The sequence below is a fragment of the Carassius carassius genome, chromosome 22 (assembly GCF_963082965.1).
Source record: "Carassius carassius chromosome 22, fCarCar2.1, whole genome shotgun sequence".
Lineage (NCBI taxonomy): Eukaryota > Metazoa > Chordata > Actinopteri > Cypriniformes > Cyprinidae > Carassius > Carassius carassius.
This window is the reverse complement of record NC_081776.1, coordinates 32,294,256-32,309,112: the sequence shown is the minus strand read 5'-3', so window position 1 is coordinate 32,309,112 and position 14,857 is coordinate 32,294,256. Positions and strand designations below refer to the sequence as shown.

At 31.7% G+C, this 14,857-nt stretch overlaps 2 protein-coding genes across 7 annotated transcripts in view; both read left to right on the top strand.

The window, feature by feature from the left end:
- LOC132099228 (protein kinase C and casein kinase substrate in neurons protein 2-like) overlaps window positions 1–13,895 on the top strand; it is a 31,683-nt gene extending 17,788 nt beyond the window's left edge. For 2 of the 6 annotated variants that reach the window (XM_059505668.1, XM_059505667.1), the window contains exons 9-11: window positions 12,771–12,909; window positions 13,025–13,262; window positions 13,352–13,895. In XM_059505668.1, the coding sequence (XP_059361651.1) occupies window positions 12,771–12,909; window positions 13,025–13,262; window positions 13,352–13,464 (490 nt within the window). In that variant the 3' untranslated portion in view covers window positions 13,465–13,895. The remainder of the gene's footprint in view (window positions 1–12,770; window positions 12,910–13,024; window positions 13,263–13,351) is intronic. The other 4 variants (XM_059505670.1, XM_059505669.1, XM_059505671.1 and 1 more) reach the window with 4 other exon arrangements.
- LOC132099226 (T-complex protein 1 subunit beta-like) overlaps window positions 1–14,857 on the top strand; it is a 90,359-nt gene that overhangs the window by 39,165 nt on the left and 36,337 nt on the right. The window lies entirely within an intron of this gene.

The window sequence follows — 14,857 nt, the reverse complement described above, 5'->3', positions numbered from 1 at the left end:
TAATTATTTGTATTTTTAGTGATTGTGGGGCGCTATCTCATATCTTGTTATTTGTATTTTTAGTGATTGTGGGGCGCTATCTCATATCTAATTATTTGTATTTTTAGTGATTGTGGGGCGCTATCTCATATCTTATTATTTGTATTTTTAGTGATTGTGGGGTGCTATCTCATATCTTATTATTTGTATTTTTAGTGATTGTGGGGTGCTATCTCATATCTCATATCTTGTTATTTGTATTTTTTGTGATTGTGGGGTGCTATCTCATATCTTGTTATTTGTATTTTTAGTGATTGTGGGCTGCTATCTCACATCTTATTTTTTGTATTTTTAGGGATTGTGAGGCGCTATCTCATATCTTATTATTTGTATTTTTAGTGATTGTGGGGCGCTATCTCATATTTTATTATTTGTATTTTTAGTGATTGTGGGGCGCTATCTCATATCTTGTTATTTGTATTTTTAGTGATTGTGGGGCGCTATCTCATATCTTGTTATTTGTATTTTTAGTGATTGTGGGGCGCTATCTCATATCTAATTATTTGTATTTTTAGTGATTGTGGGGCGCTATCTCATATCTTGTTATTTGTATTTTTAGTGATTGTGGGGCGCTATCTCATATCTAATTATTTGTATTTTTAGTGATTGTGGGGCGCTATCTCATATCTTATTATTTGTATTTTTAGTGATTGTGGGGTGCTATCTCATATCTTATTATTTGTATTTTTAGTGATTGTGGGGTGCTATCTCATATCTCATATCTTGTTATTTGTATTTTTAGTGATTGTGGGGTGCTATCTCATATCTTGTTATTTGTATTTTTAGTGATTGTGGGCTGCTATCTCACATCTTATTATTTGTATTTTTAGGGATTGTGAGGCGCTATCTCATATCTTATTATTTGTATTTTTAGTGATTGTGGGGCGCTATCTCATATTTTATTATTTGTATTTTTAGTGATTGTGGGGCGCTATCTCATATCTTGTTATTTGTATTTTTAGTGATTGTGGGGCGCTATCTCATATCTTATTATTTGTATTTTTTGTGAATTTGGGGCGCTATCTCATATCTTATTATTTGTATTTTTAGTGATTGTGGGGCGCTATCTCATATCTTGTTATTTGTATTTTTAGTGATTGTGGGGCGCTATCTCATATCTAATTATTTGTATTTTTAGTGATTGTGGGGCGCTATCTCATATCTTGTTATTTGTTTTTTTGGTGATTGTGGGGCGCTATCTCATATCTAATTATTTGTATTTTTAGTGATTGTGGGGCGCTATCTCATATCTTATTATTTGTATTTTTAGTGATTGTGGGGTGCTTTCTCATATCTTATTATTTGTATTTTTAGTGATTGTGGGGTGCTATCTCATATCTTGTTATTTGTATTTTTAGTGATTGTGGGGTGCTATCTCATATCTTGTTATTTGTATTTTTAGTGATTGTGGGCTGCTATCTCACATCTTATAATTTGTATTTTTAGGGATTGTGAGGCGCTATCTCATATTTTATTATTTGTATTTTTAGTGATTGTGGGGCGCTATCTCATATCTTATTATTTGTATTTTTAGTGATTGTGGGCTGCTATCTCACATCTTATTATTTATATTTTTAGGGATTGTGAGGCGCTATCTCATATCTTATTATTTGTATTTTTAGTGATTGTGGGGCGCTATCTCATATTTTATTATTTGTATTTATAGTGATTGTGGGGTGGTATCTCATATCTTGTTATTTGTATTTTTAGTGATTGTGGGGCGCTATCTCATATCTTATTATTTGTATTTTTAGTGAATGTGGGGCGCTATCTCATATCTTGTTATTTGTATTTTTAGTGATTGTGGAGCGCTATCTCATATCTTGTTATTTGTATTTTTAGTGATTGTGGGGCGCTATCTCATATCTTGTTATTTGTATTTTTAGTGATTGTGGGGCGCTATCTCATATCTTGTTATTTGTATTTTTAGTGATTGTGGGGCGCTATCTCATATCTTGTTATTTGTATTTTTAGTGATTGTGGGGCGCTATCTCATATCTTATTATTATTTGTTTTTTTAGTGATTGTGGGGCGCTATCTCATATCTTATTATTTGTATTTTTAGTGATTGTGGGGCGCTATCTCATATCTTATTGTTTGTATTTTTAGTGATTGTGGGGCGCTATCTCATATTTTATTATTTGTATTTTTAGTGATTGTGAGGCGCTATCTCATATCTTATTATTTGTATTTTTAGTGATTGTGAGGCGCTATCTCATATCTTGTTATTTGTATTTTTAGTGATTGTGGGGCGCTATCTCATATCTTGTTATTTGTATTTTTAGTGATTCTGGGGCGCTAACTCATATCTTGTTATTTGTATTTTTAGTGATTGTGGGGCGCTATCTCATATCTTATTATTTGTATTTTTAGTGATTGTGGGGCGCTATCTCATATCTTGTTATTTGTATTTTTAGTGATTGTGGGGCGCTATCTCATATTTTATTATTTGTATTTTTAGTGATTGTGGGCTGCTATCTCATATCTAATTATTTGTATTTTTAGTGATTGTGGGGTGCTATCTCACATCTTATTATTTGTATTTTTAGTGATTGTGGGGCGCTATCTCATATTTTATTATTTGTATTTTTAGTGATTGTGAGGCGCTATCTCATATCTTATTATTTGTATTTTTAGGGATTGTGGGGCGCTATCTCATATCTTGTTATTTGTATTTTTAGTGATTGAGGGGCGCTATCTCATATCTTGTTATTTGTATTTTTAGTGATTGTGGGGTGTTATCTCATATCTTGTTATTTGTATATTTAGTGATTGTGGGGCGCTATCTCATATCTTATTATTTGTATTTTTAGTGATTGTGGGGTGCCATCTTACATCTTGTTATTTGTATTTTTAGTGATTGTGGGGCGCTATCTCATATCTTATTATTTGTATTTTTAGTGATTGTGGGGCGCTATCTTATATATTGTTATTTGTATTTTTAGTGATTGTGGGGCGCTATCTCATATTTTATTATTTGTATTTTTAGTGATTGTGGGCTGCTATCTCACATCTTATTATTTGTATTTTTAGTGATTGTGAGGTGCTATCTCATATCTTATTATTTGTATTTTTAGTGATTGTGGGGCGCTATCTCATATCTAATTATTTGTATTTTAGTGATTGTGGGGTGCTATCTCATATTTTATTATTTGTATTTTTAGTGATTGTGGGGTGCTATCTTACATCTTATTATTTGTATTTTTAGTGATTGTGAGGCGCTATCTCATATCTTATTATTTGTATTTTTAGTGATTGTGGGGCGCTATCTCATATCTTATTATTTGTATTTTTAGTGATTGTGGGGTGCTATCTCACATCTTATTATTTGTATTTTTAGTGATTGTGGGGCACTATCTCATATCTTATTATTATTTGTATTTTTAGTGATTGTGAGGCGCTATCATATCTTATTATTTGTATTATTATATGTTATCTCATATCTTATTATTTGTATTTTTAGTGATTGTGGGGCGCTATCTCAAATCTTATTATTTGTAATTTTAGTGATTGTGAGGCGCTATCTCATATCTTATTTGTATTTTTAGTGATTGTGAGGTGCTATCTCATATCTTATTATTATTATTTTTATTTTTAGTGATTGTGAGGCGCTATCTCATATCTTATTATTATTATTATTTGTATTTTTAGTGATTGTAAGGCGCTATCTCATATCTTATTATTATTATTTGTATTTTTAGTGATTGTGAGGCGTTATCTCATATCTTATTATTATTTGTATTTTTAGTGATTGTGAGGTGCTATCTCATATCTTATTATTATTATTTGTATTTTTAGTGATTATGAGGTGCTATCTCATATCTTATTATTATCATTTGTATTTTTAGTGATTGTGAGGCGCTATCTCATATCTTATTATTATTATTTGTATTTTTAGTGATTGTGAGGCGCTATCTCATATCTTATTATTATTATTTGCATTTTTAGTGATTGTGGGGCGCTATCTCATATCTTATTATTTGTAAATTTATACGTTATCTCATATCTTATTATTTGTATTTTTAGTGATTGTGGGGCGCTATCTCATATCTTATTATTTGTATTTTTAGGGATTGTGGGGCGCTATCTCATATCTTATTATTTGTATTTTTAGGGATTGTGAGGCGCTATCTCATATCTTATTATTTGTATTTTTAGTGATTGTGGGGCGCTATCTCATATCTTATTATTATTTGTATTTTTAGTGATTGTGGGGTGCTATCTCACATCTTATTATTTGTATTTTTTGTGATTGTGGGGCACTATCTCATATCTTATTATTATTTGTATTTTTAGTGATTGTGAGGCGCTATCATATCTTATTATTTGTATTATTATACGCTATCTCATATCTTATTATTTGTATTTTTAGTGATTGTGGGGCGCTATCTCAAATCTTATTATTTGTATTTTTTGTGATTGTGACGTGCTATCTCATATCTTATTATTTGTATTTTTAGTGATTGTGGGGCGCTATCTCATATCTTAATATTTGTATTTTTAGTGATTGTGAGGTGCTATCTCATATCTTATTATTTGTATTTTTAGGGATTGTGAGGCGCTATCTCATCTTATTATTTGTATTTTTAGTGATTGTGGGGCGCTATCTCATATCTTATTATTATTTGTATTTTTAGTGATTGTGAGGCGCTATCATATCTTATTATTTATATTATTATACGCTATCTCATATCTTATTATTTGTATTTTTAGTGATTGTGGGGCGCTATCTCAAATCTTATTATTTGTATTTTTTGTGATTGTGACGTGCTATCTCATATCTTATTATTTGTATTTTTAGTGATTGTGGGGCGCTATCTCATATCTTATTATTTGTAATTTTATACGCTATCTCATATCTTATTATTTGTATTTTTAGTGATTGTGGGGCGCTATCTTATATCTTATTATTTGTATTTTTAGTGATTGTGAGGCGCTATCTCATATCTTATTGTTTGTATTTTTTGTGATTGTGACGTGCTATCTCATATCTTATTATTTGTATTTTTAGTGATTGTGGGGCGCTATCTCATATCTTAATATTTGTATTTTTAGTGATTGTGAGGTGCTATCTCATATCTTATTATTATTTGTTTTTTAGTGATTGTGAGGCGTTATCTCATATCTTATTATTTGTATTTTTAGGGATTGTGAGGCGCTATCTCATCTTATTATTTGTATTTTTAGTGATTGTGGGGCGCTATCTCATATCTTATTATTTGTATTTTAAGCAATTGTGAGGCGCTATCTCATATCTTATTATTTGTATTTTTAGGGATTGTGAGGCACTATCTCATATCTTATTATTATTTGTATTTTTAGTGATTGTGAGGCGCTTTCTCATATCCTATTATTTGTATTTTTAGTGATTGTGGGGCGCTATCTCATATCTTATTATTTGTATTTTTAGGGATTGTGAGGCGCTATCTCATATCTTATTATTTGTATTTTTAGTGATTGTGGGGCGCTATCTCAAATCTTATTATTTGTATTTTTTGTGATTGTGACGTGCTATCTCATATCTTATTATTTGTATTTTTTGTGATTGTGGGGCGCTATCTCATATCTTAATATTTGTATTTTTAGTGATTGTGAGGTGCTATCTCATATCTTATTTGTATTTTTAGGGATTGTGAGGCGCTATCTCATCTTATTATTTGTATTTTTAGTGATTGTGGGGCGCTATCTCATATCTTATTATTATTTGTATTTTTAGTGATTGTGAGGCGCTATCATATCTTATTATTTGTATTATTATACGCTATCTCATATCTTATTATATGTATTTTTAGTGATTGTGGGGCGCTATCTCAAATCTTATTATTTGTATTTTTTGTGATTGTGACGTGCTATCTCATATCTTATTATTTGTATTTTTAGTGATTGTGGGGCGCTATCTCATATCTTATTATTTGTAATTTTATACGCTATCTCATATCTTATTATTTGTATTTTTAGTGATTGTGGGGCGCTATCTTATATCTTATTATTTGTATTTTTAGTGATTGTGGGGCGCTATCTCATATCTTAATATTTGTATTTTTAGTGATTGTGAGGTGCTATCTCATATCTTATTATTATTTGTTTTTTTAGTGATTGTGAGGCGTTATCTCATATCTTATTATTTGTATTTTTAGGGATTGTGAGGCGCTATCTCATCTTATTATTCGTATTTTTAGTGATTGTGGGGCGCTATCTCATATCTTATTATTTGTATTTTAAGGGATTGTGAGGCGCTATCTCATAACTTATTATTTGTATTTTTAGGGATTGTGAGGCACTATCTCATATCTTATTATTATTTGAATTTTTAGTGATTGTGAGGCGCTTTCTCATATCCTATTATTTGTATTTTTAGTGATTGTGGGGCGCTATCTCATATCTTATTTGTATTTTTAGGGATTGTGAGGCGCTATCTCATATCTTATTATTTGTATTTTTAGGGATTGTGAGGCACTATCTCATATCTTATTATTATTTGTATTTTTAGTGATTGTGAGGCGCTTTCTCATATCCTATTTGTATTTTTAGTGATTGTGGGGCGCTATCTCATATCTTAATATTTGTATTTTTTGTGATTGTGGGGCACTATTTCATATCTTATTATTTGTATTTTTAGTGATTGTGGGGCGCTATCTCATATCTTATTATTATTTGTTTTTTTAGTGATTGTGAGGCGTTATCTCATATCTTATTATTTGTATTTTTAGGGATTGTGAGGTGCTATCTCATCTTATTATTTGTATTTTTAGTGATTGTGGGGCGCTATCTCATATCTTATTATTTGTATTTTTAGTGATTGTGAGGTGCTATCTCATATCTTGTTATTTGTATTTTTAGTGATTGTGACGTGCTATCTCATATCTTATTATTTGTATTTTTAGTGATTGTGGGGCGCTATCTCATATCTTGTTATTTGTATTTTTAGTGATTGTGAGGCGCTATCTCATATCTTATTATTTGTATTTTTAGTGATTGTGGGGCGATATTTCATATCTTATTATTTGTATTTTTAGTGATTGTGGGGCGCTATCTCATATCTTATTATTATTTGTTTTTTTAGTGATTGTGAGGCGTTATCTCATATCTTATTATTTGTATTTTTAGGGATTGTGAGGTGCTATCTCATCTTATTATTTGTATTTTTAGGGATTGTGATGCGCTATCTCATATCTTATTATTTGTATTTTTAGTGATTGTGAGGCGCTATCTCATATCTTGTTATTTGTATTTTTAGTGATTGTGGGGTGTTATCTCATATCTTGTTATTTGTATTTTTAGTGATTGTGGGGCGCTATCTCATATCTTATTATTTGTATTTTTAGTGATTGTGGGGTGCCATCTTACATCTTGTTATTTGTATTTTTAGTGATTGTGGGGCGCTATCTCATATCTTATTATTTGTATTTTTAGTGATTGTGGGGCGCTATCTTATATATTGTTATTTGTATTTTTAGTGATTGTGGGGCGCTATCTTATATTTTATTATTTGTATTTTTAGTGATTGTGGGCTGCTATCTCACATCTTATTATTTGTATTTTTAGTGATTGTGAGGTGCTATCTCATATCTTATTATTTGTATTTTTAGTGATTGTGGGGCGCTATCTCATATCTAATTATTTGTATTTTAGTGATTGTGGGGTGCTATCTCATATTTTATTATTTGTATTTTTAGTGATTGTGGGGTGCTATCTTACATCTTATTATTTGTATTTTTAGTGATTGTGAGGCGCTATCTCATATCTTATTATTTGTATTTTTAGTGATTGTGGGGCGCTATCTCATATCTTATTATTTGTATTTTTAGTGATTGTGGGGTGCTATCTCACATCTTATTATTTGTATTTTTAGTGATTGTGGGGCACTATCTCATATCTTATTATTATTTGTATTTTTAGTGATTGTGAGGCGCTATCATATCTTATTATTTGTATTATTATACGTTATCTCATATCTTATTATTTGTATTTTTAGTGATTGTGGGGCGCTATCTCAAATCTTATTATTTGTATTTTTAGTGATTGTGAGGCGCTATCTCATATCTTATTTGTATTTTTAGTGATTGTGAGGTGCTATCTCATATCTTATTATTATTATTTTTATTTTTAGTGATTGTAAGGCGCTATCTCATATCTTATTATTATTATTATTTGTATTTTTAGTGATTGTAAGGCGCTATCTCATATCTTATTATTATTATTTGTATTTTTAGTGATTGTGAGGCGTTATCTCATATCTTATTATTATTTGTATTTTTAGTGATTGTGAGGTGCTATCTCATATCTTATTATTATTATTTGTATTTTTAGTGATTATGAGGTGCTATCTCATATCTTATTATTATCATTTGTATTTTTAGTGATTGTGAGGCGCTATCTCATATCTTATTATTATTATTTGTATTTTTAGTGATTGTGAGGCGCTATCTCATATCTTATTATTATTATTTGCGTTTTTAGTGATTGTGGGGCGCTATCTCATATCTTATTATTTGTAATTTTATACGTTATCTCATATCTTATTATTTGTATTTTTAGTGATTGTGGGGCGCTATCTCATATCTTATTATTTGTATTTTTAGTGATTGTGAGGCGCTATCTCATATCTTATTATTTGTATTATTATACGCTATCTCATATCTTATTATTTGTATTTTTAGTGATTGTGGGGCGCTATCTCAAATCTTATTATTTGTATTTTTTGTGATTGTGACGTGCTATCTCATATCTTATTATTTGTATTTTTAGTGATTGTGGGGCGCTATCTCATATCTTAATATTTGTATTTTTAGTGATTGTGAGGTGCTATCTCATATCTTATTATTTGTATTTTTAGGGATTGTGAGGCGCTATCTCATCTTATTATTTGTATTTTTAGTGATTGTGGGGCGCTATCTCATATCTTATTATTATTTGTATTTTTAGTGATTGTGAGGCGCTATCATATCTTATTATTTATATTATTATACGTTATCTCATATCTTATTATTTGTATTATTAGTGATTGTGGGGCGCTATCTCAAATCTTATTATTTGTATTTTTTGTGATTGTGACGTGCTATCTCATACCTTATTATTTGTATTTTTAGTGATTGTGGGGCGCTATCTCATATCTTATTATTTGTAATTTTATACGCTATCTCATATTTTATTATTTGTATTTTTAGTGATTGTGGGGCGCTATCTTATATCTTATTATTTGTATTTTTAGTGATTGTGAGGCGCTATCTCATATCTTATTGTTTGTATTTTTTGTGATTGTGACGTGCTATCTCATATCTTATTATTTGTATTTTTAGTGATTGTGGGGCGCTATCTCATATCTTAATATTTGTATTTTTAGTGATTGTGAGGTGCTATCTCATATCTTATTATTTTTTTTTTTAGTGATTGTGAGGCGTTATCTCATATCTTATTATTTGTATTTTTAGGGATTGTGAGGCGCTATCTCATCTTATTATTTGTATTTTTAGTGATTGTGGGGCGCTATCTCATATCTTATTATTTGTATTTTAAGCAATTGTGAGGCGCTATCTCATATCTTATTATTTGTATTTTTAGGGATTGTGAGGCACTATCTCATATCTTATTATTATTTGTATTTTTAGTGATTGTGAGGCGCTTTCTCATATCCTATTATTTGTATTTTTAGTGATTGTGGGGCGCTATCTCATATCTTATTATTTGTATTTTTAGGGATTGTGAGGCGCTATCTCATATTTTATTATTTGTATTTTTAGTGATTGTGGGGCGCTATCTCAAATCTTATTATTTGTATTTTTTGTGATTGTGACGTGCTATCTCATATCTTATTATTTGTATTTTTAGTGATTGTGGGGCGCTATCTCATATCTTAATATTTGTATTTTTAGTGATTGTGAGGTGCTATCTCATATCTTATTTGTATTTTTAGGGATTGTGAGGCGCTATCTCATCTTATTATTTGTATTTTTAGTGATTGTGGGGCGCTATCTCATATCTTATTATTTGTATTTTTTGTGATTGTGACGTGCTATCTCATATCTTATTATTTGTATTTTTAGTGATTGTGGGGCGCTATCTCATATCTTATTATTTGTATTATTATACGCTATCTCATATCTTATTATATGTATTTTTAGTGATTGTGGGGCGCTATCTCAAATCTTATTATTTGTATTTTTTGTGATTGTGACGTGCTATCTCATATCTTATTATTTGTATTTTTAGTGATTGTGGGGCGCTATCTCATATCTTATTATTTGTAATTTTATACGCTATCTCATATCTTATTATTTGTATTTTTAGTGATTGTGGGGCGCTATCTTATATCTTATTATTTGTATTTTTTGTGATTGTGAGGCGCTATCTCATATCTTATTGTTTGTATTTTTTGTGATTGTGACGTGCTATCTCATATCTTATTATTTGTATTTTTAGTGATTGTGGGGCGCTATCTCATATCTTAATATTTGTATTTTTAGTGATTGTGAGGTGCTATCTCATATCTTATTATTATTTGTTTTTTTAGTGATTGTGAGGCGTTATCTCATATCTTATTATTTGTATTTTTAGGGATTGTGAGGCGCTATCTCATCTTATTATTTGTATTTTTAGTGATTGTGGGGCGCTATCTCATATCTTATTATTTGTATTTTAAGGGATTGTGAGGCGCTATCTCATATCTTATTATTTGTATTTTTAGGGATTGTGAGGCACTATCTCATATCTTATTATTATTTGAATTTTTAGTGATTGTGAGGCGCTTTCTCATATCCTATTATTTGTATTTTTAGTGATTGTGGGGCGCTATCTCATATCTTATTTGTATTTTTAGGGATTGTGAGGCGCTATCTCATATCTTATTATTTGTATTTTTAGGGATTGTGAGGCACTATCTCATATCTTATTATTATTTGTATTTTTAGTGATTGTGACATGCTATTTCATATCTTATTATTTGTATTTTTAGTGATTGTGACGTGCTATCTCATATCTTATTTGTATTTTTAGTGATTATGAGGCGATATCTCATATCTTATTATTTGTATTTTTTGTGATTGTGGGGCACTATTTCATATCTTATTATTTGTATTTTTAGTGATTGTGGGGCGCTATCTCATATCTTATTATTATTTGTTTTTTTAGTGATTGTGAGGCGTTATCTCATATCTTATTATTTGTATTTTTAGGGATTGTGAGGTGCTATCTCATCTTATTATTTGTATTTTTAGTGATTGTGGGGCGCTATCTCATATCTTATTATTTGTATTTTTAGTGATTGTGAGGTGCTATCTCATATCTTGTTATTTGTATTTTTAGTGATTGTGGGGCGCTATCTCATATCTTATTATTTGTATTTTTAGTGATTGTGAGGTGCTATCTCATATCTTGTTATTTGTATTTTTAGTGATTGTGAGGCGCTATCTCATATCTTATTATTTGTATTTTTAGTGATTGTGGGGCGATATTTCATATCTTATTATTTGTATTTTTAGTGATTGTGGGGCGCTATCTCATATCTTATTACTATTTGTTTTTTTAGTGATTGTGAGGCGTTATCTCATATCTTATTATTTGTATTTTTAGGGATTGTGAGGTGCTATCTCATCTTATTATTTGTATTTTTAGGGATTGTGAGGCGCTATCTCATATCTTATTATTTGTATTTTTAGTGATTGTGAGGCGCTATCTCATATCTTATTATTTGTATTTTTAGTGATTGTGGGGCGATATTTCATATCTTATTATTTGTATTTTTAGTGATTGTGGGGCGATATTTCATATCTTATTATTTGTATTTTTAGTGATTGTGGGGCGCTATCTCATCTTATTATTTGTATTTTTAGGGATTGTGAGGTGCTATCTCATCTTATTATTTGTATTTTTAGGGATTGTGAGGCGCTATCTCATATCTTATTATTTGTATTTTTAGTGATTGTGAGGCGCTATCTCATATCTTATTATTTGTATTTTTAGTGATTGTGGGGCGATATTTCATATCTTATTATTTGTATTTTTAGTGATTGTGGGGCGTTATCTCATATCTTATTATTTGTATTTTTAGGGATTGTGAGGTGCTATCTCATCTTATTATTTGTATTTTTAGGGATTGTGAGGCGCTATCTCATATCTTATTATTTGTATTTTTAGTGATTGTGAGGCGCTATCTCATATCTTATTATTTGTATTTTTAGGGATTGTGAGGTGCTATCTCATATCTTATTATTTGTATTTTTAGGGATTGTGAGGCGCTATCTCATATCTTATTATTTGTAATTTTAGGGATTGTGAGGCGCTATCTCATCTTATTATTTGTATTTTTAGTGATTGTGACGTGCTATCTCATATCTTATTATTTGTATTTTTAGTGATTGTGATGCGCTATCTCATATCGTATAATTTAAATTTTTAGTGATTGTTAGGTGCTATTATTTTCATTTTTAGTGATTGTGAGGTGCTATCTCATATCGTATAATATAAATTTTTTAGTGTTTGTGAGGCGCTATCTCGTATCGTATAATTGTAATTTTTAGTGATTGTGAGGTGCTATCTCATAGTTCTGTCATAATTGATCTGTTTTATTCAGTGGAGTCTGCTGTGTGCGCCACGAGGCTTGAGTCAGCTAGCGTTTATAAACAAACATCATGTGATCTAGAGCTGGCTCCAGTGACATGTGATTGCTGAAGTGAATGGAGCCATGTGATTGGCTGAGCCCTGTGTGTGATGTAACACTGTCTCTGTGCTGTAAGCGTGCCTGTGGCCAGTAGCTTAAACCCGTTTGATGAAGATGAGGATGGTGAGGATGAAGAGGAGCCGGCGGCGGTGATGGAGCGGCCCGAGAGCAGCCTGGTCCCTGTCAAACCAGAGGAAGTGACAGCACAAACGTTGGTGACTTCCCAGCCTTGTCTTTCTGTCTGTCTGTGATTCTGCATGGTCACATATCAGCTTATATTGAGTGCACATATATTTCTTCTGGCCTTGTGTGTGTGTGTGTGTGTCTGAGGCATGTGGTGTTTCCTGTGCTCTCAGTGAAGCGTGTGGTGTTTCCTGTGCTCTCAGCGCTGGTACTGTGGAGAAGACAGTGGCTGATGGCTCTGACAAGGAGGCAGGGAATCCCTTCGCTAACACTAATGCTAACAGCAATCCGTTTGAGGACGAGCCGTGTTCAGCGGGTGAGGTGTGTGTGCGAGCCCTATACGACTACGAGGGCCACGATCGGGACGAGCTGAGCTTCAGAGCAGGTACGGCTCACAGGAAGTGACGTGATCAGCCCCTCTGTCTGCTCGGTGTCTGACGATGACTGTGTGTGTGTGTGTGTGTGTGTATGCAGGAGATCAGCTGATGGAGATCAGAGAGGAGGACGAGCAGGGCTGGTGTAAGGGGCGTCTGAGCAACGGCACCGTCGGACTCTATCCCGCCAACTACGTGGAGCACCTGCAGTGACAGCGCTGAAGTGCATGATGGGAAACAGGCCGAGCGCTCGAGCTGATCTCATGTGTTACAGTCCATCAGATCAACACTCATCACTCTCCAGGACAAGCAGTCCTGTGCCACTTTAAAGAGAGTTTTACCTGCACAGTTTGCTTTGAGGAACATAAGGGATGCGGATGGACATGATCTGACCACAGTGTCTGTGGGATGGGGGTGGGTCGGGTCAGATCTGGGTCTGGACGTGCTGTAGAGCGCTTCATATATCTATATATTACTGTGTGTGTGAGTGTGATGAACTCCTGAGCAACCACTCTGTGATCACTGTGTTACAGCTGATGAATGATGATATGTGTGAACAGTCTTGTTTCTTTCAGGTGGTGCTGTGTTGTGGTGTCATACAGGGACAGATGCACGTCTGTGTGTGTGTGTGTGTGTGTGTGTGTTTGTGTGTGTGTGTGGTGTTATACAGGGACAGATGCACGTCTGTGTGTGTGTGTGTGTGTGTGTTTGTGTGTGTGTGGTGTTATACAGGGACAGATGCACTTCAGATTGTGTGTGTGTGTGTGTGTGTTTTCATATTTGTGCAGTACTGAAATGGATTGAAGGAGCTGAATGTTGGGTTTGTGACGTCACATGAGAAAACTCAGTTACACAGTTCATTGGTGTTTATTCAAGCTGACAATAAAATAATTGAATCCTGTTTTCTGAATTATTCTTTTCCTGATTGATATACATGTATGGATAAACATACTTTTTTTTCTTTATTTCCAACATTAAATATAGAGAAAGTATTGACTTAGCAATCAAAAACAACAAAAGAGCACTGATATATGAGTGCTATAACAAGTCTCAGTTAGGTTAACACAGTACACCTAGCATGGGCTTTTAAATAATATATTAAATATAAAGAAAACAGATAGAATAAAAAAGAATAGAGCAAGCTAGTGTTAGAGGTCTTTACACACACACACACACACACACACACACAATTGCATAATAAATGAAAAAATAGAATACAAAAAGATTAGAAAGCTAGTTAGATTTTTTTTTTTTAAGAATAGAATTAGAATTGAGTGTTAAAGTTAGAGGGTCAAATAAAGATGGAAGAGATGTGTTTTAAGCCGCAAGCTTCTAGAGGGACATAAGTCTCTGTATATATATATATATATTCATACACACACACACACACACACAAATAAATAAAAATAATTAAATGATGAATGCGCTGTAGCTGATGTTGCAATGCAATGTATATTTTTAGTCAGGCAAGTTTATCTGTAGAGCACATTTCATAAACAATGGTAATTCAAAGTGCTTTACATAAAAGGAAAAAAAATATCACAATAATAAAATGATTTGAATTCTAAAATGATTTTTAAATAACTTATTTAAAATGAAATAAAAC